Source organism: Myotis nattereri (assembly GCF_964212035.1).
Source record: "Myotis nattereri genome assembly, chromosome: 5".
Taxonomy (NCBI): Eukaryota; Metazoa; Chordata; class Mammalia; order Chiroptera; family Vespertilionidae; genus Myotis; species Myotis nattereri.
Genome location: NC_138080.1, coordinates 62,152,971 through 62,179,451, shown reverse-complemented (window position 1 = coordinate 62,179,451; position 26,481 = coordinate 62,152,971). Strand labels below are relative to the sequence as shown.

Sequence of the window (26,481 nt, the reverse complement as noted above, 5' to 3'; positions counted from 1 at the left end):
TCTTGATTCCTGGCTCAATGCTCAACCGCTGAGCTACACCAGCCGTGCTGTTTGCTGGTGTGTTTTTTTCTTTATTTATTTTTCTTTGTTTTCTTAGTTTCTTTCTTTTGTTTGCTGGATTTTTAAAATAACATCCTATGCATGTTTCCAGTTATGGTACTAATATAATCAAGATCCTACATTTAGGTTTATGTATTGTTGGGGATGTTTTTATTGTGCTGTTTTAGACAAAATAAAAATTATATTAAGACTATGTTCTTAACCCAGCTAAGATTGTTTACAAAAATTCCATATGGCAGTGATACGTTATCCTTGTCCCAAAATATTTTTAGACATTGCCAAGTTTATTAAAATCAGTTAGTGTAGTTTTTACACAATGTAAGCAATAATGTAAAAGATGAGGATAGTCTATAGAATGATGGTCTGTGACTCAGAAATCTGGGTGGAAACAGTTGTTAAAACTAAAGAAAAACTAAAAATCTTAATATCACCTTTTTGCTGCTAACTAATGAAACTTTCTGATTTATAGTTGAATTTATATGATACTCTAGGCTGGAGTATACTTTTCATCTAGTACCAGTTAAAGCATCACTTACCTTGATCTGGAATATTCATAAGTTTATGAACAATGAACTTTGAGTAACTATGTATATACCCAAAGTTTAATAATTATGAAAGCACCTGATTAGATCATTAAAAAGGGGATTAAAATACAGTTTCTTATTCAGCAAACAAGATTTGAATTTTGTCCAGGTGCTAGACCTTAATAATAAAACATATTTTTTAAGTTTAAAAAAAAAAAAAAAAAAGATCCTACATTTTATACTATCATGTATGATCCTAGCCTAAATTTTGAGTTCAATAAAGGCAAAGGCATAATGCATAGTACGAAGTGAACTTAAAACAGAATCATATTTATTTACAGATTTAAACTCTGAATAAATTTATTTAAACTTGTATTTTTTATATAAGCTCAAATTCTATGATCAAAATTCATCAAAAGGCATTTATTAATTTGTTAAAAAGGGATGTTTCCTCCCACCACATTCCTCTCTCTGAAATATATATATATATATATACACACACATTATACATGACTTTGAACTACATCACTTTCAACTACTATACATCAAGATGTATGGCTGGGAACAGCTGTGTTGGGGTGAAGAAGAGGGCGGTCTCCTCAGGAGCTAAAAAGTTCCTTGTCATTTTCACTTGTTAGAAGAACTTGAAGGACAAAAAGGAGTAGGCGATGGTATGGTTAGCTGGAGCCTTGAAGATGATGAAGATATGACACAAGGTGGACAGGCATGATTATTGGGCCACCAAGGACAAATTATGAAAACAGAATACATAGCCTGAAAGTAGAATGTGGGCCTAAATACCCGGGAGCTCCTGTCAGTTAGACTTATAACCAAAATTAATATGAATAGAATAAATAATTCCAGTGGAATGGTAGATGCACAGAGCATACCAGCAGTAGCAAAATGCCAAAATTCATATAGCATTAAACTTGTACTTCAAGAACTAAGATGTCTAATGATGTCCAAAGAAAATATGAAGCTTCCACAGCCACCAGGACAAACATACAACAATTAATTTTAGTGCATCTCAAACTTGTCTTAAATCAACAATCTTCTACTCATATTAATGTCTTGATTAAATATCACAATGCAAAATACCCACATATTAAGTAAAAGAATGCCAGCTGGTAAATATGACCTGGACATCTGTAAGAACATATTTAATATATGTATACACATTATGTTTTCAGGTAACAGGAGAAAAAATGCAGCACAATTTTTTTAAGGCACTGTCATTTCAACATAAACCTGGAGTATTCAAAATAGAATTCAGGTTTACAAGATGGAAGTATGGTGATTTTTACTAAAAAGTAAAAATCTCAAGAAGGAAAAAGAAATGGCATGCTTTATCCATTTTGCTTAGTGAAAGCTTCAATTTAAATTGTCTAAAGTAGCAGGTACACTGAATATTGTCTCAAATTGTTTTAATTTTTGAAGTGGTGTGGGTGCTGACTACCAGTAGTATAAAAAATATGTCCAGGATTGTTTTGATATCTATATTTATAATAAAAAAATGTCATGGGGAAGGTCAATGAATTTCTGTTAAAAGCTGTTTGTGTTACATGTAAAAGACATGGTAAATATTTGTTTAGTCTTTGACAAACCATGCACTTAAGTTGAAGTGAAATCAGCAAAAAGGAAATAGGTGAATCGATATGTGATTTTTGAGATTAAAATTAGTCTTAAAATGTGGATCACGTTCTCAGAAACTGTGCCATTTCTATGATATTGATATGGTATATGGAAAGTACCTTGCTGAGGTAGCAAAGACTGGAATTGTAGGTCTTCATCTATAAAATTATTATTGTTTATCATGTTTTGTATGTTTCTTGTGAATTGGAATTTGCAGAGTACTTTAGAGAATTACTTAATTTTTTCTTTGCAGAAGGAGGAATCCCAAGTATTATATTTTGACTTTGTTTCACCAGAAATATATTAAGAAGATGTTTGAATTTTAGCAATTTTTATAGAATTATAGACTGTAATTATCCAAATATACATTCTGTTTTTTATTTATTTTTTTTATGGTGACACTTTTTCTCCCAATGCTTTTATTACTAATAGGGATTAATTTATCCATTCCACTTGTCTTTCACTTTGGCATCTGTGTAATTCTGAACTGATGTTCTGCTTTTACCAAAGTGAGAGGTTTTGGGTAATTGTTTTTCATTTCAAACACTAGGTATACTACTTTGTTGAAAATACTCTTTTCTTATGGGTTCACTGCACAAAATAGAAAGGTGGTCAGGTAACAAGGACAGATTTCTTAAACATGCCCTGACATGTTTTTGTCAGGTTCATTCATATCTAAAGCTTTGAGCTACTTTTCTTATCATTAATATATTAAAGTCAGTGATAGTTTGTCTCAACTTTTAATTTCAACATGGCTATTCTGTTTTAAGTATCAAAGATGTTTTAAATAACACAGAGAATATATAGATACAAATTAGTGCAGGTATAATTTATTAAAATAGGTTTGAAATGAACTATTACATTGGAATACATTCTGAAAACTTTTAAATTGTTAAGGGAGATTAAGTTGAATCACACTGATGTCATATACAGGAGTCTGATGGTTACTGATGGTCTAAATCAATCTCTTTAATAACTTCTTTTCCACTTCGAAAATGTGTCTTATCATACGTGGGTGCTGAATTATTATTATATTGGTGGGCTAAATTATTCATATATTGGTGGGCTGACACTCTGGGTACTCCTTGATCTTTTGTCCTCTTTCCTTTCCCCATATCCACTAATTGTGAAGGTTTTTTTTATTTTTCCCCCTCAAGTATATGTTTGAGTTGGCCCCGTAATGTTTATTTCCCCTTTTTGTTTTGGGACTGTGAATCTCTGCTGAAATCTGCATGTGAAAGCAAGATCCATTTTGCATGTCACAATTAAGATGTATGTGGCAACCTAAGACACATTAGTTGATTATAGAAGTTAATACTGAACCACTCTTAATTGTAGTAACATTTCTAAGACAACAGTTTTAAAGCTATTTTCCTTCATCTGTTTTGTAAAGAGGCTAATGTTGTAGGAGTGTGGTATTAAATGAACTGTAAAACTGCATTTGAAAATTGTTTAAAAAGCTAGCAGATGAGCCTTAGGGGATGATCTTATATTAATAAAGATTACAAAAAGAAAATATGTATGGCTGGGACAATGTTATTTTGTTTATGACCAGGGGATTATCAGGTCCTATGAGCAGATATAGTACAAGTGAGCAGAGAACTTATTCTGGAAGAAATTTTTATAGTAGGGATTTGAAAATGCTTCCGGATCTGCTGAATTAGACTCATCTATAATCCTCAGGTTATCTTGAAATGTTCCACCCCACTTCCCACTACCAAGCAAAATTGACAAATTCTATTTCTGGTTTTAAAGAAAAGAGAACTAAGAAAAAAAAAAGCCTTCTCTAACAGACCAGGTAGTTCTTTAAGCCTACTAGTATGTAGAATTATGATAACAATTCAGGTATGTTCTGGAAATCTGATAACATTTATCATTTTCACAAGTAAACATTTTCAAATTGAATAGTTGGGTAATTTTGGATTAATATATTCAAATTTATTCTATCCCCAACAGGTAATTCTGCAAAAGAAAAAACACTGGCTGGATTTTTAATCCAGGTATGACTTTAATAATTTTAATCTTTACATTACACCACGCTGCCTCAACTTTAATACAGGCCAAAATTTTAAAAAAAGGTAATTTCCTTCTATTTCTTTGTTATGGGGTGGGGCCACAATGGCAGCAGCAGGCAAGCAAGCTACCGAGGACAGGGGTGTAAGAGTGAGCACCTCCTGCCAACCCAGAACCTCTTAGTTGGGGCCACAACATTAGTAACAAAGAAACAGAATTTCTGGAGGATGAGGCCCAGAAATCAGGATTTTAAAAAGATTCCCAGGTAATTCTAATGTGCAGCCAAGGTTGAGAACCACTGCTCTAGAACAAGCATGTCAAACTCAAAGGCTAACACGGGCCAATAAACGAGGCATGCAACCCGTGGGCCGCGAGTTTGACATGCTTGCTCTAGAACAACAGCTCTTAAGAAGGGTGTACATCAGATTCCAAAATAAGTGCTTACCCCTTTACACTCCCCTCTTGTATCCATGGCTACAGAAACTCAGGCGGACAGGAGTGGGCATAGAGTTTGAAAAGCTCCCTGTTAAGTACTACTGAAGACAGTACTGTCCAGCCAGGGTAGCTCAGTGGTTAAGTGTCAACCAGGAGGACACAGTTTGATTCCCCATTAAGGCACAAGCCGGGGTGGTGGGCTCAAACCCCAGTAGGGGATGGGCAAAAGGCAGCCAATCATTGATGTTTCAATCTCTCCCCCTCCCTTCCCTTCCTCTCTGAAATCAATAAAATACATTTTATATATATATTTTATATATATATATATTTTTTTTAAAGATAGTACTGCCACATGGGCACATACTAGAAATATTTCAGCTGACTGAAAAAAAAAAATCATCTTGCCTCCAAAATAGCCTTCCCCAAATTACCTTTTCCTTCTCTGGGTTTCTTCTTTATACCCAACTCAGGAGACCCATTGGAAATTGGTGATTGCTGGGTCTTCGGTTTACGGCCAACTGAAAAAATAAGATAATGAAACCATACATTAAAAACAGTAATAAGAAGCATGATTAGCAGATTCTTTGATAATACATTATTCATGAAGACGAATTTGTATATTAATATATTCGGTATATATAAGAAGTCTCACTTAAGAAGAACATTAAAAGCACTTCTACAATTTTAGATTACAGCAGTTAGTTGGTAGTAATCTCAAAGTATAAGGCAAGTCAGGTACTACTAACCTATTATTTACATGGTCAGAGCCTCAGCTTGCTAAACTTTTCCAATAATGTGGCAATGGAAACAGATTCTACTGCAAACTATTTTTGTTTTCTGTTCTAGATGATTGTTACAAAAAGCTTTACCTAGTTACTGCAGAGGACCTGATAATCTCACAATCCCTTTGAGTTCAAATGAAAAAAGGTAAAAACTATTATTTTAAACACTCTCTACTACTCTGAGCCAATCAATTCACCAGAATGTAAGCATGTGTTTAAATTTCCCTCAAATATGCTGGTACACTATAAAGGTAAGAAAATCTTCCAACTAATTATGTCATATGTCTAGTAAATGTTTATCTTCTGTGTTTTTTTAAAATATATTTTTATTGATTTCAGAGAGGAAGGGAGAGGGAGAAAGAGAGAAGCATCAATGATGAGAGAGAATCACAGACTGGCTGCCTCCTGCACACCCCACACTGGGGATGAGTCTGCAACCCAGCGCCTGTCCTGACTGGGAATGGAACTGTGACCTCCTGGTTCATAGGTCCACACTCAACCACTGAACCACGCAGGCTAGACTCTAGTAAATGTTTATGTCCTTATTCTTGTTTCTCCTTGCTTCTGTCAGAAGGCTCCCTCAGACTAGCATCCATAATGAACAGAAAAGCAAGAGCTATACTTCTCTACCCTAAAGAAGGCATAAGCCTGAAATGCACTGTATTCAATTTTCAGCACTGATGAATGAATGCTGGCAGGTGAAGAGAAGCCTCCACAAAGAGGTTGGGAATATTCACATATATTATCCAGTAGTCCTCCCTTATCTGTGGGAGATACCTTCAAAGATTCCAGGTGGATGCCTGAAACTATGGAAAGTACTGAACCCTATGTACACTATGTTTTTTCCTATACATACATACATACATACATGCTTTTTTACTTAAAGGAAGCCAACATCACTACTCTAGTGCTTTAGGGCCATTATGAAGTAAAAATAAGGGTGACCTGGACACAAGCATTGTGATACAACAGTCAATCTGATAACCGAGATAGCTACTAAATTTAATGGGCAGTGAGCATATATACAGTGTGGAGATGCTGGACCAAAGGATTGACGTCCAGGGCTGGAAGGCTCAAAATTTCATCACACCACTCAGAACTGTCTGCAATTCAAATCTGATGAATTATTCATCTGTGGACTTTTTCATTTAATGTGTTCAGACCTGGGTTGACCATGGGTAACTAAAACCATGGAAAGCAAAGCCAGGGATGAGGAGACTGCTGTATTTTCAGAGATCTTTGATGTTACTATTGCTGTTTTGGGGTGCCATGAATCATACCCACATAAGCCAGTGAACTTAATTGATAAATGTTATGTGTGTTCTGACTTCTTCCACTAGCTGATCCCCATCTCTCCCCTCTCCTCAGACCTCCAATTCCTTACAATTCCAATTGTAAGGAATTGCCACAGCCACCACAACCTTCAGTGACCACCACAACCTTCAGTGACCACCACCCCATCAGTTAGTAGCCATTAACATCATGGCAAGGTCCTCCACCAGCAAGAAGATTCCAACTTGCTGAAGGCTCAAGTGATGGATAGCATTTTTTAGCAATAAAGTGTTTTTAATTAAGGTATATAGTTTTTTTTTAAGCTATAATGCTATTTAATACACACTTAATAGTATAAACGTAACTTTTATGTGCACTAGAAACCAAAAAAATTGTGTGACTCACTTTATTATAATGGTCTGAAACTAAACCAGTAATATCTGAGGTATGCCTGTATATTATTACAGATTTTGTGATTTTCATACACTGGGATTTATTTTGTCACTCTACTCTTCATGAGCAAGGACTATTTTCAACCAAATAAAGAACTAAATTAAGGTACCTACCTTAATTTATATCTTCAAATGCATAAATACTATGATCTAGGATTTCATTATGTTAATTCTAATCAACAAGAAGTATGCTTTGCCAAAATAAAAACAGCAAGTTCACTGGTTTCCTTGTTAAAATAGAATTTAATTTCTCAATGTAAATGATATTTATATGTACAAATCAATCAGTAATAATACAGACATCTTTACTGTATCCTACATCACAAAATAGCCCACTTCCTTAATGGAAAGGTTAGTCCATAAAGCAGTGGTTCTCAACCTTGGCTGCACATTAGAATCATCTGGGAGTCTTTTTAAAATCCTGATTTCTGGGCCTCATCCTCCGGAAATTCTGTTTCTTTGTTACTAATGTTGTGGCTCCACCCCATAACAAAGAAACAGAATTTCTGGAGGATGAGGCCCGAAATCAGGATTTTAAAAAGATTCCCAGGTGATTCTAATGTGCAGCCAAGGTTGAGAACCACTGCCATAAAGGCTTACTTTACTTTCTTATAAAGCAACATTTCCCAAACCATATTACTTGAGAAACAAGTAGGAAAAGGGTACTACAGTCAAATAAACTTTTTGGAAAACTGCATGCTATCTTCCCTTAGAGATTCACAACACACGAGTATATTACAATCTCTAGAGATACAAAAGACCATGCTATTAAAAAATAACCTACCTAACTATATGTCCTAAATGTACTTAAACACAAATAAATAAGTGAATAATGATGTTATATGTAATTCTTAAATTAAGGCCATCTGTTTTTTAAATATATAAAATCAGAATTAAATTCGCAAATTATTTCCTGGTTTATATCAAACCACATAGGTTAATTCTGCATATCACTGATTTATCTAGAGGTCTTGGTACCCACCCTAAATGTTCCCAGATTTTCATGAACTTTTCTATCCTCTTATAAACCTAAATATTTCTTTGTCATAGCTCTCATTGGATGCAATCAGCCAAAGGCTACAGTGGGCAAACAAGGGTATTAATATGTATGTCTTTTGCTTTTAAACATTTACAGTAGGAAGTGATTCTTCCTTTTAAATTTTGTCATGTATTCATACCTCTCAAGATATATATAACCTATTAGAGGCCCGGAGCACCAAATTCCTGCACTCCGAGGGAGTGGGCATAAGCCATCACTCGGACATCCTTAGCGCTGCCGTGGAAGTGGGAGAGGCTCCCACTAGTGCTGCTGTGCTTGCCAGCCGTGAGCCTGGCTCAGGGCTTCTGGCTAAGTGGTGCTCCCCCTGTGGGAGCGCACTGACCACCAGGGGCAGCTCCTGCATTGAGCATCTGTCCCCTGGTGATCTGTACCCATCATAGCAACTGGTCTTTCTGCTGTTCAGTCGATTTGCATATTGGCCTCTTATTATATAGGACTAGGGGCCCGGTGCACGAAATTCGTGCACTGGGTGTGTGTGTGTGTGGGGGGGGGAGTGTCCCTCAGCCCAGCCTGCCCCCTCTCACATACTGGGAGCCCTCAGGCATTGACCCCCATCACCCTCCAATCGCAGGATCGGCCCCTTGCCCAGTCCTGACGCCTCTGCCAGAGGTGTAGGCCTGGGCAGGGGACCCTCATTTCCCCCCATCACTGGTTCTGCTCCCAGCCCAGGCCTGATGCCTCTGGCCCAGGCATCAGGCCTGGGCAGGGGACCCCCCAGACCCCTCCGATTGCTGGCTCTGCCCCTTGCCCAGGCCTGATGCCTCAGCCAGAGGCGTAGACCCCCATCACCCTCCGATCGCCTGATCGGCCCCTTGCCCAGGCCTGACGCCTCCGCCAGAGGTGTCAGGCTTGGACAGGGGACCCCCATCTCCCCCCGATCACTGGCTCTGACCCCCGCCCAGCCTGAGGCCTCTGCCCAGGAATCATGTCTGGGCAGGGGACCCCCATCTCCCTCTGATCGCTTGCTCCACCCCCCACCCAAGCCTGACGCCTGAGCCAGGCTTCAGGCCTGGGCAAGGGGACCATCATATCCCCCCAATCCCCGGCTCCGCCCCCCACCCAGGCCTGATGCCTCGGCCAGAGGAGTTGACCCTCATCACCCCCTGATCACCAATCACCGGATCGGCCCCCTGACCAGGCCTGAGGCCTCCGGCAGAGGTGTCAGGCCTGGGCGGGGGACCCCCAGCTCCTCACCGTTGCAGGCTCCGCCCCTGCCCAGGCCTAATGCCTCTGGCTGAGGCGTCCAGCCCGGGCAGCGGGGACCCGCAGCTGCAGCAGCCCCACGATCGTGGGCTCCGCTTTAGGCCCAGGCAAGGGACCCCTAGCTCTTGGGACTGCCAGCTTCGACCGTGCCCAGCTCCCATCGCTGGCTCCACCCCTACTTCCTGCTATCACTGGCCAAGGCAGAAAAGGCACCTGATTCTCTGATCATGGCTGGGGGGCAGGGCAAAGGCGGCCCCAGGGCCGCCTTTGCCCTGCCCCCCAGCTCTTAGCTCCCCCCTGGGTTTCTGATCACTGTCAGTGGCAGGGGGCTTCTTCCTGCTTTCCCTTTTGCCTCCCTGCATTGTGCCTACATATGCAAATTAGCCACCATCTTGTTGGCAGTTAACTGCCAATCTTAGTTGGCAGTTAATTTGCATATAGCCCTGATTAGTCAATGAAAAGGGTAGCGCCGTACGCCAATTACCATTTTTCTCTTTTATTAGTGTAGATATTAGAGGCCCAGTGCACGGATTCGTGCACCAGTGGGGTCCCTCGGGCTGGCCTGCACCCTCTCGCAATCTGGGACCCCTCGGGGGATGTCAGATGTGCACTGGGCCTCTAGTATGCATATAAGATCTTTGGTTAATCTCTTCCCGCCCTCCCTCCTCCCCTTCCCTCTGAGATTCATCAGCCTGTTCCATGTTTCCATGCCTGTGTGTTGTGTCCACCCCTGGTGGTCAGTGTGTGTCATAGCTACTGTTCGAACAGTCTAACAGTTACTTAGGCTTTGTATTATATGAGGGAAGGCACTCTGACTTAATCTTCATTGTATCACTCACAGCAATAAGCACAGACCTGGGAACATCACATCAATCTGAAACACTTCTAATAAAGAAAAGAAAAACATCATTATTTTTAATAAAAGTTTTCCTTATTTTTGCCTTTGTTTTTTCTCCCATTTTAAAATGTGAAGAAAGAAGAATTAGATGAGTACCAATTTGTCTAAGATGTCATTTCAAGTTTTACCTTTGACTCAAACAGGAAAAGGATCCATTACTGCCCATCTCCTCAGGATGTTGGAGATGTGCTGGAGCCTTGTGCCTCACCTACCAGGATCAGGTGAGTGATGTCCCAGCAGGAGACAACTAAGCGGAAAGACTCTTTCTCTTTACTCACCAGTGAGTTTATTTCATTTATAGAGCCCTATTGGCAATCTTGGTATTTAAAAGAAGGAAGGGGGGGGGGGGGGGGGAGGTATCGGAAAAAAAAGTTGTGCTTTTATTTTCATGTCCACAAAAGAACAGGAAGACAGGAGTATGAAAAATAGAGAAAGATTAAATTCCTTTTATAAAAAGTAACCAAGTACCTAAAAGGACCACAAAGTAGACAAATGTGCAGTGAATCTCTGATTTTCCTACTGTGTGTCCAACACTCATTATGATCTCATTTTCACGCAACTACTTTTAGGGCTTAAATACTAACTCCTTTTAAACAGTATGAACATGTTAAAATACAAAATGAAAATCTTAATTTGTTGATTCTTTGAGAATATCTAGTTAAGATAACAGCAATCATAAATCTACAGTATATATTTCATACAAAAAATTTCACCCACCCTTCCAGAAATTTATATACTCTACCTTTTTTCTTTTTCATTGGTTCATGGCTATCAGGTGATGTAGGAATAGGAGAGGTATCCATTGGTTCAGATTCTTCAGTTGACACCTCCACTACAGTTTCTGTAATGACATCTGGCCTCATAGCAGCATGGATAAATTCTGGAGTTGATACACAAGGAGGGACAAACACTTCCACTATAAAAAAAAAGTTGAAAAATTAAAATTTCCCACCCCCATTAATGCTTCTTACTGTGGACAATTCAATACTTAATAGAAGTGAGGTTTAATAATTCATCAAACCAGGGTAAGAACTTGAAGTTAACTTGCTGAATATGCAATATGATCGAAAGTATGTAAGAAAATAAAATGCAAGAAAAATCAACTTAAAAAAAAAAAATCAACTTAAAGAAAATGTTAATCCTCTGGGTAAGGAGGGGAGATGAGTAGTCACCTTCCGGTATTCACATTTTTATATACAGAGTAGGGCAAAAGTTAGTTTACAGTTGGAAAATAATGCAATAATTAATAACTAATAATACAGGAACTCTGTATTTCACGTACTCACAACTGTAAACCTACTTTCTTCCCACCCTGTATTTTTAAGCACATTGTAGATGACTGTATTATTTTGACAATTGGGAAAATATTTGAAAATAAAATAATGAGTTCTTTAATACTTTCTGTCCATGAACCCATCATTTTCTAACTAGGTAATTCATGCACATAGTATAAAATTTAAAACATTTAATAAATGATTTCAGTGATAAGCACTTATAATTCATTTTAAAATATGAAAAAGAAAATATGCTCATTACAGCCCAATGAATATTTTTGATATTTAAAGCTTTATTTGCCGAAACCGGTTTGGCTCAGTGGATAGAGCGTTGGCCTGCGGACTGAAAGGTCCCGGGTTCGATTCCAGTCAAGGGCATGTACCTGGGTTGTGGGCACATCCCCAGCAGGAGATGTGCAGGAGGCAGCTGATCGATGTTTCTAACTATCTCTCTCCCTTCCTCTATGTAAAAAATCAATAAAATATATTTAAAAAAAAAAGCTCTATTTAATGAAACAGCCCTGAATTTTGGGTCACTAAAACAGTACATAAAGATTGCTATTTGGTACTCTATTACAAACAATAATGTTGTCCCGGCTTTCTTCCAATGTGCATAAATAATCAGGATGACATTTCTATTTCAATAGAGATAGTTAATACCTACTCTCATGGATTAACACACCGACCAATATGTCCTAATTTTCTTTTCATACTTGTGAATACATAGGATTACTATTTTACTTTAAAAGTCTGGTTACTCTTAGTATTTATTGTAAAATCCTGTAAGAAGAAGGTCCAGCCCAGATGTGTGGCTCAGAGGTTTAGCACTGACCTATGAGCCAAGAGGTCACGGTTTAATTCCCAGTCAGGGCACATGCCCAGGTTGCTGGCTCAATCCCCAATAGAGGGCATGCAGGAGGCAGCCAATCAATGATTTTCTTTCATCATTCATGTTTCTATCTCTCCCTCCTTCTCTCCCCCCACCTTCCTCTCTCCAAAATCAATAAAAATATATTGAAAAAAAGAAAGAAAGGAGGTACAAACTTACTGTATCAAGTTAAATTAAAATCAGAATATTAAAATTAGGGCAAATGAAAATTAGGACAACATAAATCTCAAAGGCAGCCTTAAAGAAAAAAAGGGACCAAAAGAAAAGAAAAACTCACAGCCTGAAGGGAGTATAAGGAAATGGTGGAAGCATCCTCTCCTCTCCACAATGTATGGTTCCCTGGAGTCACTTTAACACAGACTAAAGAATTGAAAGTGGTCATAGGAGGCAACCACCCATCTGCCATTCATTTAAGGACTATTGTACAAAGGTTTATAAATTTACCCAGAGTTAAGGAAGACATGGTAGTCTAAATAGAAACTTAATAAACTTTTGTCTATCTATACTGGGCATTCATTTATTATGAAAATTAAGTATTTAAGACTTGGGTACTTTGACAAATAAAGATCAAGTACTGCTGTCACAGGTATTCATGTATAACCGATCTTGAGAACACCAACAATGCCCCTGTATCTTAAAAAACTTCATTCTAGATACATGAAGTGATGTGACAGATTTAATATAAATAGGGAAATTCACATACCAGGACTTCTTGAATCCCTCAAGCAGGTAGGAGATTCCATATGAAGCAGGGCTTCAGCAGCTTCAATTGTCTTATCTGTACAGTGTGCATTACTGCTATGAACTGATGCTTCCACTGGAGGGAAAATAAGTTCTACTTAATTAAAAATGCACTGAACACATTACTAAATTAAAACACACTGCTGTAGAAGACATAACTACAAATTAATTCTCATGTGCATGACTCTAAGTCACTGATATACATTAGTTTATGTAAATTATTTATAGAGATGCTTTAAACACCAAAACAATCTAGTATCCTCACTTTGTAAAATGAATGTTAACTATAAAGCAACTGAGATTGGCTAGCAATTACTGAGAAATTTCTGAAACTTATCCAAAGGAAAACAAAGAAAAACCCTTACAATTTTAAACCTGTATCAATTTTAGGCCAAAACTAACCTATGGAGAAAAAGGATGGTTGTGAATTAACAATCCTAAAGTCAATTATATATTTTAATATACTGTTACTAAAATCAGGGGTCATGATATCAAAATTAGTCAGAAACACATATTTCTAAGTTACTTTAATGAATTAAATTCCTACAGACCCTCCTGGGTGTGCGCATTAGCTGCGGCACCAAAGCATGTGGGAATTTCCTTCACAATAACCTTGCTCTCTCCTTCAGGACTTGGCTAGGTGTTACCCAAGAAATTTTTTTTAAAAGAGTTTTTATGGTTTGGTTTTGTTTTCCATGAATCTTTTTCTAATTTTACCACCTTTTGTAACTCTCTCCTTGAACTGAGTTTATTGCTTTGCTGATTGAATTATTTGTGAAGCAGTAAAGTGTACGGCAGAGGTTTGGACTTCCAGGTCTAAGAGCTTGAGTTCTAGCCTCTGCCACTTCTACCAGTAATTTCTGTTACCCTAGGCCAGCAATTTACTTTCTTGTAAGGCAGGTTTCCTAATACAAAACAGTAGTGAGGTGACTCCCATAAAAAGCATACACATAGATAAAAATTCAATAAACTCTTTGAGATCAGAGTGGCTATATTAATTCATCTTCATATCTGTTTTAGTTCCTAACAGAGACCTTTCATATAGTACGCAGGCAAGTATGTCTTTTATGTATTGAAATTTAAGAACAACCCAATGACCCTACAGGAAAATAGGCAATTCAAAAACAAACTTATTATCTTAACGAAATACTAATTTCATATCCTGATTTAAAACATTGAATGTTTTACTTGGTGAAGGGTTCTGCAACATGAATATGTAACAGTTTCTAATCCTCTAAAGGAACTAAAAGAAAGTATTTATACAAATTCCATAAAACCATATTATAAATCCACAAGTTCTACACACTTAAGATATGAATCTTTTAAAACTGTTTCCAGGAAACTTTTAATTGAAAAAAAAAAAAATTCACTTAGTCTCAAAATTCCCCAAATGCTCAGCCTTAAACACCAGTCATTTGAAGACCATTTACTTAAAAAAATCCAGCGACTGTTTTTACCACCTGTTGCACATCATCCACACTCTCAACCAAGGTACTGGGTCTCTCCAGTTGCTCTGTCCATTTATGGACATCTGCTCAAAGCTGACCGGTTCCAGAGAGGCAGCCAAACCTCTAAGTAAATCTATCTTTAGGTGACCCTGCTTACTCTTATCTGCAGCTTCACTGAAGCAAAGGATTCAATCAGTCCTTCCAGCTCAGCTTTAAGAAACTCAGTATTAGTAAGTATAAATATGCTGCGGTTCTCAAGTATATTCTTCAAAGTACCTCCCTATAATACTCACATACATAAAGAATCCTGGTAAGCAAATTCTCAAGTTTTTAAAATTTATACCAGGAACTTCATTCTCTTCAAGGTCTGCTTGTGTTGCAATTTAGCTGTTGTCTTAGCTGCTATTAATAAACCATCCAGGGTAAACTAATTCCTTATGTAATTGTATTAAGACACACCCTAAAAACTACCGTATTAAAATCAGAGCTTCAAGTATTTGATAAAATACAGCAATAGAATTATATCAGATTTTCAAGTTATAAAACAAAAATGAAATATGTCTAGCAATTATACATTATGTTGCCGAGTCCTTAAGTAGTTTGAGGTACATTTTCAAGACCATAATTTCATATTAGTTATGTCAGTGGAAATTATTTTCTTGCCTCTATTTCTGACCTTAACATATTATATTTTCCCAGAAATTTTCTATTTATAGATTAAAACAAATACATACAAATTTAAGGAGAAAACTTATTTATTCATACTTTAAATTTAGGATGGGAATATACATAAGTTTTCTATGAAGTATCAATCAGAAGATCTAATTATATACAATCGACAAATGGTTGTTGAGCATTTCTCACGATGCCATAAAACTGCGATAAGTGTAACTAGATCACTGGCCTCGTGTAGCTAGATAATGACAAAACATAAATGGAAGTAAAATATTTCAAAACTAAATGAAAGTGCAAAATTAATTTAAAGTTACTCTGTAAGCTAAGTTTGTTTAAAAGGAGTGCTGATTTCTTACTTTTATGCTTATTTTATTTTTTGTCATTTTTATTTACTAAAATAACCCTAAGCACCTATTTAAGAAATGAACACCTAAGAAATCAAAATCACTTAGATCAATTTACAGTAATGTACCCATGATAGTTTCCAAGAATATTTCACCCATTTTATAAAAAGTGACACTATCTTCTCCCTTTTCTTTCATTGACATAAGTCAACAAGTTGTTTTTTTTTAAATATATTTTTTATTGATTTCGAAGAGGAAGAGGGAGAGAGAGAGTCATTGATTGGCTGCCTCCTGCAAGCTCCCCTCTGGGAATCCAGCCCACAACCTGGGCATGTGCCCTTGACCTGAATCGAACCTGGGACCTTTCAGTTCGCAGTCCGACGCTCTATCCACTGAGCCAAACCAGCTAGGGCAACAAGTCATTTTTTATAACAGGAATTTAAGAGAGATTTCTCCTCTTCAAGTTTCTGTAATTTTCAAAAACTTTTTAATACTAGATGTCCTGCTCAATAATTCAAACACAATTTAAACTAAAAATTTTACACAACTCTTAAGGATAAACATAAATTTAACAGTTTTGTGTAATCAAAGTAAGCAACTATAAGCAATGGCTGAAAATTCATTTTTTCTCACTTAAAACCTGACTTGCTGGAGTCTTTCTAAACCTATGTATAAAAAATGTGGGCGCCCTAACCAGTTTGGCTCAGTGGATAGAGCATCAGTCTGCGGACTCAAGGGTCCCGGGTTCGATTCCGGTCAAGGGCATGTACCTTGGTTGTGGGCACATCCCCAGTGGGGAGTGTGCAGGAGGCAGCTGATTGATGTTTCTCTCTCATCAATGTTCCTAACTCTCTATCCCTCTCTCTTCCTCTCTGTAAAAAAATCAATAAAATGTATTTTTAAAATGTGGGAGAAAATAATAAGCAACTCATTTTAAAAATAGAAACAATGAAGCTAAAAGTAATCTAAGAGTTTTTTTCTAGTTAACACTAGTAGTTGGTGTTGCTGGTAAATACTCCTTGAAGAAATAAATCTATCAAATAAATTTCAAAACTATTTTAATTTTAATCATAGGGCCATTAAATTTGCTTATGCCTTCTTTTACCATTGGTAAGAGGTCTTGTTCGTTTCTAGCTTTCTAATCAACTGGTGTTTGTAAGGTAGATTATTCCAGACTCACTCAACAGCTGTTACTAAATACCAAACTTGGTAATTAAGTCTGACAAGAGACATACCTCTCAGCTTTGCAGAAGAGAATGCTGGCAATGGACCTAGTTCATAACAATGTTCTTAAAAGTCAAAAATGTAACTTGATAGCAATTTAACTTAAGAGCAATGGGGAAAAAAATCAGAAAACACTTCATTAGGTGATAGTGGTATCCCCCTACAAGCAAGACCATAAACATTACAAGGTCATCACTCAACTATCTGATCTACCACACCTTATCCTCTAATGCCCCAAGGCTATGTATCACATAACGGGTGAGTGAAGAATATGAATGAATGCTATGAAAAGAGGGAAAAGGTAAAGGCCTGGGACACTCTCATCTTTACCTGTTCCCCTTTAACTTTCTCATCAATAGTTGTTATAAGGTTTAAAAGGGAAAGAAAATAAAATTATTTTCTAAAGTAGAGCTGTGTGATAAAAACATAACATGAGCCAGGCCAGCATGGCTCAGTGGTTGAGTGTGGACCTATGAGCCAGGAGATCACCGTTCGAGTTCCAGTCAGGACACATACCCCATTTGCGGGCTCCATCCCCGATGTGGGGCATGCCAGAGGCAGCTGATCAATGATTCTTATCACTGATGTTTCTCTCTCCCCTTCCCTTCCTTTCTGAAATCAATAAAAATATATTACATATATAAAACATGAGCTACATATAATTCTTAAATTTCGTTATATTAAAAGCAGGTCAAATTCATACCTTTCATTTAATCCAGTATATGCAAGATGTCATTTCAACATGTAATTGACAAAGTTTTCCACTGCTAAGTTTTTACATTTAAATTAATTAAAATTTTTAAAAATTCAGTTTCTCACCCACATTTCCTGTACTCAATAGCCTCATGTGGCTAGTGGCCACAGTACTGAAAAGTGTTTACTAAATAAAACTATATTTCAGCTATTCTCAAACTTTTTTGGTAAAAGGGCCCCTTTACATCCAACTTAAGGACTGCCAAGATTTTGTATGTATAAATAGTTCTATGTGTATTTATACTGTTTGAAATTAAATCTATCAAAACTTCAAAATATTTATTAACTCATTTAATTAATCCAATACTTGTAAACATAAGTAACACTTTATGCAAAATAACATTTCTTTTTTTTTAATATAGTTTTATTGATTTCAGAGAAGAAGGGAGAAGGAGAGATAGAAACATCAATGATGAGAGAGAATCATTGATTGGCTGCCTCCTGCACACCCCAACACTGGGGATGGAGCCTGCAACCTGGGCATGTGCTCTGACGAAGAATCGAACTTCAACCTCCTGGCTCATAGGTCCACACTCAACCACTGAGCCAAAATAACCTTTCTAAAACAAAAAAATTCACTGAGTAGCTTTGTTTTACACTTTTACAAATCTTTTAAATACATGGTGGAAAACAGTTGATCTCTTATTTGCTTCTTCATTCAGTATGCTGGAGTATCAAGTCATGTAGCCTCCAGAAAACTCCTCAGAACACTTGTGAAAGTGAAAAGGTAAATATGTAATGTCTTAGTATTATTATGAAAACAATTTTAACTTCACAGACTCCCATAATTCCCAGACCAGAAATTTATGTTTTTTAGAACTGCAGCTGTAATTTGTAATCAAATGTAATTATATAATAAGCACCCAAATTCTATCCCCATGTTTCTGTAAGTTTTAACTTCTAAACATAAACATCAAAGTATTCATTTCCATAAGCACAACAATATTTTGTCCACTTCCACGTAAGAGATTTTTTAAGTTTCTCATAAATATTTCTTTGCAACCTTTTGAACATTTAATTTACATGTAACACAGAGTTTAAATAATTACCAAGAACACTCTCATGCCTGCCCCGTGCACCAACCAAATTTATTTCTGAAGGAAATTGTTTTGTTGAATTATCCTGATTGACTACACTGATGTTACTCTTTAACTCAGTTTTTCTATGACTTTTAGTACTAATGCTGCAATGAATTCTTAAAAGTAATTTCTTAAACACAGTTTCAAGTAAATTTTTAAAAAAGTTAACGCCATTCTTGCCCTGGCCTGTGTTTCTCAGTGGTTCGAGCTTGGGCCTGTGGCACAGTACCTGGGTTGCAGATTGATCCCCAGCCCCAGTAGGGACAAGTGCAGGAGGCAGACAATGGTGTGTCTCTCTCACATCGATGTTTCTCTTTCTTTCTCTCTCTCCTTCCCTTTCACTCTCTCAAAAGTACATACATACATACATACATACATTAAATAAATAAATAAATAAATAAATAAATAAATAAATAAATATCCTCCGGTAAGGATTAACAAAAACAAGTTAATGCCATTCTTTGTTTTATTTCAACATATGCTTCATCTTTTCACATCCTGTTAAACTTTTTCCAGATTGATACGGACATTCCAATATATAGTAAATTAGAAATAAGATTTTCAAGTGCAAATTTCACAATGAATTTTGACAAACCAGACACATTTGCTTTGTTAGTAAAAATACTTAGGCTAAATTTCCAGAAAAAATTCCCTCCTTCAATTTAATAACTGCCTTAGAGTAGAACAAAGTTTCTGGTGACTCTACTTCTCAATTCTCAAAAAGAAGAAGAAGAAAAAAAAGTCAAGAATATTTGAGAATAAGAAGGCAGAATATTTTAAATTGAAAATCTTCAAGAAAAATCCAGATTATACATACACAATACTTTTGCTGAAATATTAAGGGACATTCTTTTTTTCCTATAGACATCTATTTTTCCTATAATAAGGTATATATATGTACATACTAGAAATGAGCCTAAATTATTAAGTAAATTATATCATAGTCATATTCAAGTTTCAAGACTGGCTAAAAGAAAGTGAGTAACCTCCCAATTACATAACCTTAGACATATTCATTCACATGGTATAATGTAAAGAAATCCAAGAAAAAGAAAAGTCTTCACTTCCTATTAAATATGTGAGCCACTTATAATTTCAGAACTTTAAAAGTTATTATAGATCACCTAATCAATCCTAATGAAGCCTTAGAGTCCAGAGATAGTTTAGTGACAGCCAGATATGTAGGTCCTCTTCTCCTGACTTCAGAAGTAAGGTTCTTTCTCATATCATGTTGCCAGTGAAAGTTTTATCAAGTATGTCAACTCTTTTTATGTTAAAATGATTTTTAATAACGAAGCTTACTTATTTCATTCTTTACTCAAACTCTTCTGACAGCATGTTTATAACTAAAGCTGAAGTTGATAGCTAACTAAAGTTGATAGTTAAGCCTCTAAAGGAGGAAAGTAAAAGCAAAATATATGCTCTAGCACCTTTATAACAGTGTTAACATATAACAATATTAAGTGCTTTATACTTGCTTAGAAAAAAAGTTTAGCAAACAATATTCAACTGAAAATCTTATCTCCTCCATAACTTTTCCTTACTATCAGTCATTCTACACTAATCATCAACCCATTATATCAATCACTGTATATACCTATGTAGATTTGTATCTGTCTCCTCAATTTGACTGTAAAATCTTTGTGGAAGGATGATGTGTAACACCTGACAACTTCCCTCAAGGGAATTAAAAAGGTATCATCTCATCCATTTTACAATGACAAACATTATAAACTACTCTCCCACTGTCATTGGAAACCGGCAGCAATAAAAATTTAGATCCCTGGTTCTGCATTTCCTGGGCCACCTTTCCTCCCAACTTTAACTCACCGAATAAACCTAGTGTAAATCAGCAAACCTATCTCAAGTTTCCTTCTAAAATAGGACTTGTAAAGGAGCTTCAGATTACATGAACATAATTGAGGAAATAATTTGAAAACAATTATACATAAAACATATTTACAAGACATTAAAATCATGAAGTAAACTTCAATTGTAAGGTTTATATATACTAAGTAAATGCAGTAGGGCTGCAAGTCGGCTTTTAACTTAAAAACCACCACCACCACCACCACCACCACCACCACCACCACCACCACCACCACCACCACCACCACCTTAACCAAGAGATATAAAATATTTGTATTTTCAAACTGTAAGCTGCCTATATGTATCCACTCCAAGCAAAATATCTACAGTTCACATTCAGTTTCACTAATAACTCTAAAAGCTTATAAAAAAAAATGTATCTTCCATAGACAAAATTAAGCCCTTCACCTTTACAATATTTTTCAAAGTTCTAACTGCAGAGGTTATTCTAAGGTTCTCTCCATATGTTCAAAACCACTGGAACCATTTTCTGAAATGTACATGTTTATCACTCACAGAAATATCACTGACCCAATCAATCCTACAAAGCCAATAATTCCATCCCTTAATTCATATTACGTTATTAGTGAACTGAGCATACACAAAGGAACCAAGTTCTCTTTGTACTCTACCTCTTATTCACTAAGTTCTTGCTCTGATCAGAAAATAACTGGCAAATGTGTTTTAATCACTACTCAGTAAACTGATTTTTTCCCTAAAGACCCTTAAAACGTCTTGTATTGCATTTTCCAGAATAAAGATTGGTCACTCATGTGTTATACCATACATACGGTTACAGCATTGCAGAGTTTCTTTAAACTGAAAGTTCTGTTAAATTCAGAGATACACATGTGTTTATGACTGCCCCCAGTCGAACAGAATCAGTTTCACCAACCAAACTAATTTCACGTGCCCTACCTAAAAACAATGGCTGGAAAACAGCGGGGCAACATCTTTTACAGCATTACTCCTTGGTATTTCCCATCTTCCAATCCCCATCAGTGGCGATATGAAATAGCACCCGGGGAAAGGAACATGTGTTTATTATTCTAGTAAGTAAATAGGATGCAAGCACTGCTGCACCGATTCCGGGCCCTCGCTGCGCTGTCCATTAAGTAAAGCTGCCGCTTCTATGTAACTTAAGTCCGTGCCCTTCCGCTGCAGCAGTGGCGCTGCACATCCCCCACCCCCGCGGCCACTTCCGTGTTTACACTCCTCTTCCCTCCAATTCCATGCGTACATTGTCAGCTTCACTCCCGCCCAACCTCCATTGGTCCAGCGCGAGCCCTGAGTCCCGCCCCCAGAAATCAACGTTCTCATTTGGAACATCTCAGCGAGCAGATTGGAACAAGAGGCCTGTCAATCCCGGCCGTTCTGTCCTCTCCGAGGCGCTTCCGCTATGGTGGGAGGTTTGGGGGGGGAGGGGGTACGGGGGCAATTCCGTGCCGAGACTTCCCTGGGGCCGAGACTCCCTCCCGCCGCCCCACTCCTTCGCATTCACCCACTGTTTACAAAAATTAGCCTCCTCCTCTGACACCCCAACGCGCCAGGTCGGGGGTACACAAGAAATTCCGTGTCCTTCCCATTCTCCCCCTAAAAAAAACACCCACCCACGAGGGAAGGGGCATGAGCCTACTTCTTCACTGCCACCCAGGTGGTGAGGAAGGGGCGGCGGGCGGCCGGGAGACGCCGCACCCCGGGCCGCCCCACGCCGAGTGACCCTTCCAGAACCGTTACTCCGAGGCTGCACAAGGTGGGGAGGGTCAGGCATTTTTTTTTTTGGCGGGTAGCGGTCCACCGGACATGGCCCGGGCTGCCCCGTCCATGCGGAAGTCGTGGGTCCGTGGACCGGGTCTGAGAAGAACGGGGCGGGGGCGGCGAGCGTTCACCGGGGAGCCCGCCGTCCCCGGCCGCGGGCAGAGCGGCCTCTCCGGCCAGACAGCGTGGCAGGCGCCGCCGACAGACAACAGCCGCACTCACTTCCTGGTTCCTCGGCGGCTGGGGCGCAGCGCGCAACTCGTCCGCCCCGAGTCCCCAACTTCCCTGCGGCTCGGCGCCCCGGCTCCCGCTGCCAGCGCTCCGCCCGCCGCTGCCGCGCTGCTCGCCGAGCCCCCCGGCAGCGGCCGTGCCGGAGCCGAGGCAGGTTACTCTCCAAGGTGATCACTTCCTGATTCGTCGCCTCCATTACTTCATTCACTACCCCCCTCTCCCCCGGCCGCCCCAGGGACCGAGGCGGACACTGTACCCCGGCACTGACCGCCGCGGGGGAGGCACCCCGCCTCGGGTGCACCCCTAGTCCGCTGCACCGCTGCACCGGAGAAAAGTTCCCCTGCCCTTACCAGCCCGGATGAGCAGATCCAGCTGGTTCGTGGGCCCCTCATGCAGAGACGTCGCCATGTTTATCCCGGGGCTGGCGCTGCTGCTGCACATTGACTTCCACCGAGCGCGGCGGCGGCGGGGGGAGGCGGAACCCGCGGCCCGAGCCACGCCGTGCGGCCGACACACACTCACGCACTCGCTCACACCCCGACGCCCAGATCCTTGCGCGTCCTCCGACAGGAAGCCGAGGCCGGCCCGCCTCCCGCCGCCGGGCGGAGAAACCCCACCACCTAACGGCAGGGGCGGCGGCGGCGGCCGCCTCGGCTGGCAACGCGATCCTTCCGCCCCGCGCCCAGACAGGAAGTCCCGACGCCCCCGGAGCGCCCGCCCGCCCGGCCGCGGCGGGAGGGACACCTGAGGCTGGGGTCGCCCCGGGGGCCGCGGGCGGGGCGGGCCCGCGGCAGGAAGAGGCGCGTTTCACGCTCTGCGGAAGGAAAGTCTGCAATTGTCCCCGCGCTGGAGGAGAGCCATAAGTCCAGTTTCTTCCCGGAACAGACCTAACGCCTGGTCCCGCAGCCGTAAATAAAGGTGCCTCTTTAACTTGTTTCGGCCGTTTTAAAGCTTAGGCAACATGGAACCCCTGCACTGGAAAAGGCTGCACTTTAAAACAGAAATACCAACCCCCCAAAAAAGCCATATGCACAAAATATTCTAAAAGCTGTACTTGGAAAGTAAGACCCTTCCAACTACTTGAGAGACCCCTGCGTCCTTTTTCTGGGCTGAAGGCACACTCAGCGGGCATTTATTAGGAAACAACATTCCTACCCCTGAGGGGTGGATGATCCTTCCCCAATTTGATTGTCATGACATTCAAGCACCCTTTCACTTCCACTGGGTTCACTGGGGAACAAATAAACATTCATTTATAGCAACATCTACTTCAAAAAATCTTTTCGATAGAAACCTCATTACAAATGAAGTTCCATTAAAATACAATAGAAGGGGGACGTAAATTGCCATTTGTTGACTATAAATTTATTAACACAGGAAATCAAACCAATAAAATGACTCAGATGTGGCTTCAAAACAAAAACTACCAAAATGCTTCCCTAGTTTCAGAATTTCACAATATAAAAGAAGTTTGAAACAACTTTTTCCTTAAAGTTGTTCCTACACAAAATTTAAGTACAACAGTGCCTCCTACATACTAAGTGCTCAATAAGTATTTGCTGAGTAAACACAAAAAGGATTTGGTAGTTACAAGTGAAAATAAGGCATAATTTTTATTATCGGAATTGAATGAACTGTGCTAATAATCTAGAGAAAAGTATTCTTCCAGTGGTAATATTAATGCAGTATCATTTAAAAAATATTTGCCTGACATGTCAGTGCAACTTTGGAATAAATTTACATAGCTATAACTTTTTATCTTTTTCATTTCTTCTGAATACTAATTTATTCTTTTGACCCTTTCCCCTGGCCCAACCACCACAATCTCCACCACCCCCACCACCCCCCAAAAAAGAATCTATATGCCATTTTCAAAATACAACTCCCCTTAAACCAAGTAAGGAACTCTTTCTTGCAGTAGGTAAACTTGCTACTCCTTGGACAAAAGGAAATATATGACTGATAGCTTTTATTTTTTAGATCTAGTCAGTTTAAAATAAGGATCATCCATTGATAGCAGCATCTTAGAATGAGATAGTTTCCAGGCCTGGGATACTAAGGAACATAAAGGGAATTGCTGGCTTTAGGCAGATAATTGAAATTATAACATATCTGAATTTCCGCTCCTATCAATCAGTAGTTTTTCATGTATTTAGAAGGGAAGAGACTAATATAAGACAAAGGTTTTTGTTTGTTTGTTTTCTGGATATGACAGGTAAGCTTGACTCTCTTCAACGTGGGAGTCAGTTTAAAGCCTGATACCTAACTTTTTACTTTACTCTTTGCTTCTTGATCTATACCTTAAGAATAGTGTGTGTGTTTTTTAATTGCTATACATCCTAATTATATATATCCAGGTCTTATAAGAAAATAGAAGCTGTATCTACTCCTGCATAATACTTCACAGTTATTATATACACACATATATACTATATATGTATATGTGGGTTAATGATAAAAATTAATGAAGAAAAAACTGATTCCTTTATATTTAATGCTCTGTAAAAAAAACAATTTCCTGGACTATATATGCAATTCTGCCATGCTATTATTGTAAATGGAATTCCGCATTGCTATTTTAACCAGCCTTTCAAAAGCCATCAATACTTCTTATAAACCAATAATATACTGGGAATAGCAAGTAAGGATAGGATGCTGTTGGAAATAGAAATACATTCTTTAAAAACGTATTTGAAGACCTGGCTGGTGTGGCTTAGTTGATAGAGCGTCGGCCTGCAGACTGAAGGGTCCCGGGTTCGATTTTGGGTAAGGGCACATGCCTGGGTTGTGGGCTCAATTCCCAGTAGGGGGTGCTGCAGTTTCTATCTCTCTCTCCCTCTCTAAAATTAATAAAAATTTATATATTTTTTAAAAAACGTGTTTGAAGAATTTAGCAACATGGCAAGATGTAAAAAATATAAATGTGACAGGATTTAAATACACACATACTTTTTCAAACCATATGTGAATATGTACATATATAACATGCATATGTGTGTATATGCACACATCACACACACATTCTGCATTTCTCAAGTCTTCAAAGATTAAGCGGGTATTAATAAGCAGAATAAAACACTGAGTAAGAATATCTAGACACTAGAGAGCAAATTCATATTCTGATAACATTACAGAGTTATTGCTGTGTCCTAGCAAGAAAAATTAAGGTAAAAAATAGCTAATTCTTATTGAAATAAAAGCCACTAACTATGCTAAATGCTTTACATTCACTTTTCTCACTTATTCCTCTCTACCTTCCTATGAAATGGGTATTACTATTGTGCTCATTTTATAGATGAGGAATCTAAGGTTCCTCGACCGAGGTCAGAGTTAACGGGAAGCAGGGCCAAGATTTGAACCCAAGCACATCTGGCTCTAGAGCCCTTACCCTCAAACACTCCCCAACCACCAAAGTAACAAGGCCTGTTTTTCTGTTATGATGCATTTAGTACCTATGGATTTTCTTGTCTGAAAATTCTTTTATAATCCTCCCTTGGAAAGGTAGAGCCTAATTCCCCCTCTCCCTTTGGGTGTGGGCTGGACTTAATGGCTTACTTCCAACAAACAGAAGAAAGCTGAAGTGATGGGGTGTGACTTCAGAAATTGTCCGCTTGATCTCTTCCTTTTTAGTCACTCTCATAGAAAGCTCACTGCCATGTCTTGCGTATACTCAAGTAACTCTGTGGAGAAGCCCATTAGGCAGGGAAAATGCCATCGTGCCAACGGTCATGTGACAGAGCTACTAGGAGACAAAACCTGCAGCGCCAACCAAGCCTTCGGATGACTGCAGCTTCCGGAAAGACCCTGATTGAGAACCACGAGGATAAACCATTCCCCACACCTTTACCTTGAAAACTACACAATA

General features: G+C 38.8%; 1 protein-coding gene and 1 pseudogene across 5 annotated transcripts in view; one reads left to right on the top strand and one right to left on the bottom strand.

Annotated features, from left to right (window-relative positions):
* Positions 1 to 26,481, bottom strand: part of ELF2 (E74 like ETS transcription factor 2) — a gene marked incomplete at its 5' end in the record, with an annotated part of 79,413 nt that overhangs the window by 4,579 nt on the left and 48,353 nt on the right. Inside the window, 4 exons of one of the 4 annotated variants that reach the window (XM_081091753.1) lie at positions 5,096 to 5,182; positions 11,074 to 11,247; positions 13,198 to 13,311; positions 22,967 to 23,024. In XM_081091753.1, coding sequence (XP_080947879.1) covers positions 5,096 to 5,182; positions 11,074 to 11,247; positions 13,198 to 13,311; positions 22,967 to 23,024 — 433 coding nt within the window. Of the gene's footprint in view, positions 1 to 5,095; positions 5,183 to 11,073; positions 11,248 to 13,197; positions 13,312 to 22,966; positions 23,025 to 26,481 lie in introns of those variants that run through there. The other 3 variants (XM_081091754.1, XM_081091751.1, XM_081091752.1) reach the window with 3 other exon arrangements.
* LOC308519235 (ubiquitin-conjugating enzyme E2 variant 2-like) lies at positions 1,094 to 1,599 on the top strand (annotated as a pseudogene). The gene is made up of 2 exons: positions 1,094 to 1,136; positions 1,199 to 1,599. The product of its transcript is annotated as a ubiquitin-conjugating enzyme E2 variant 2-like (transcript).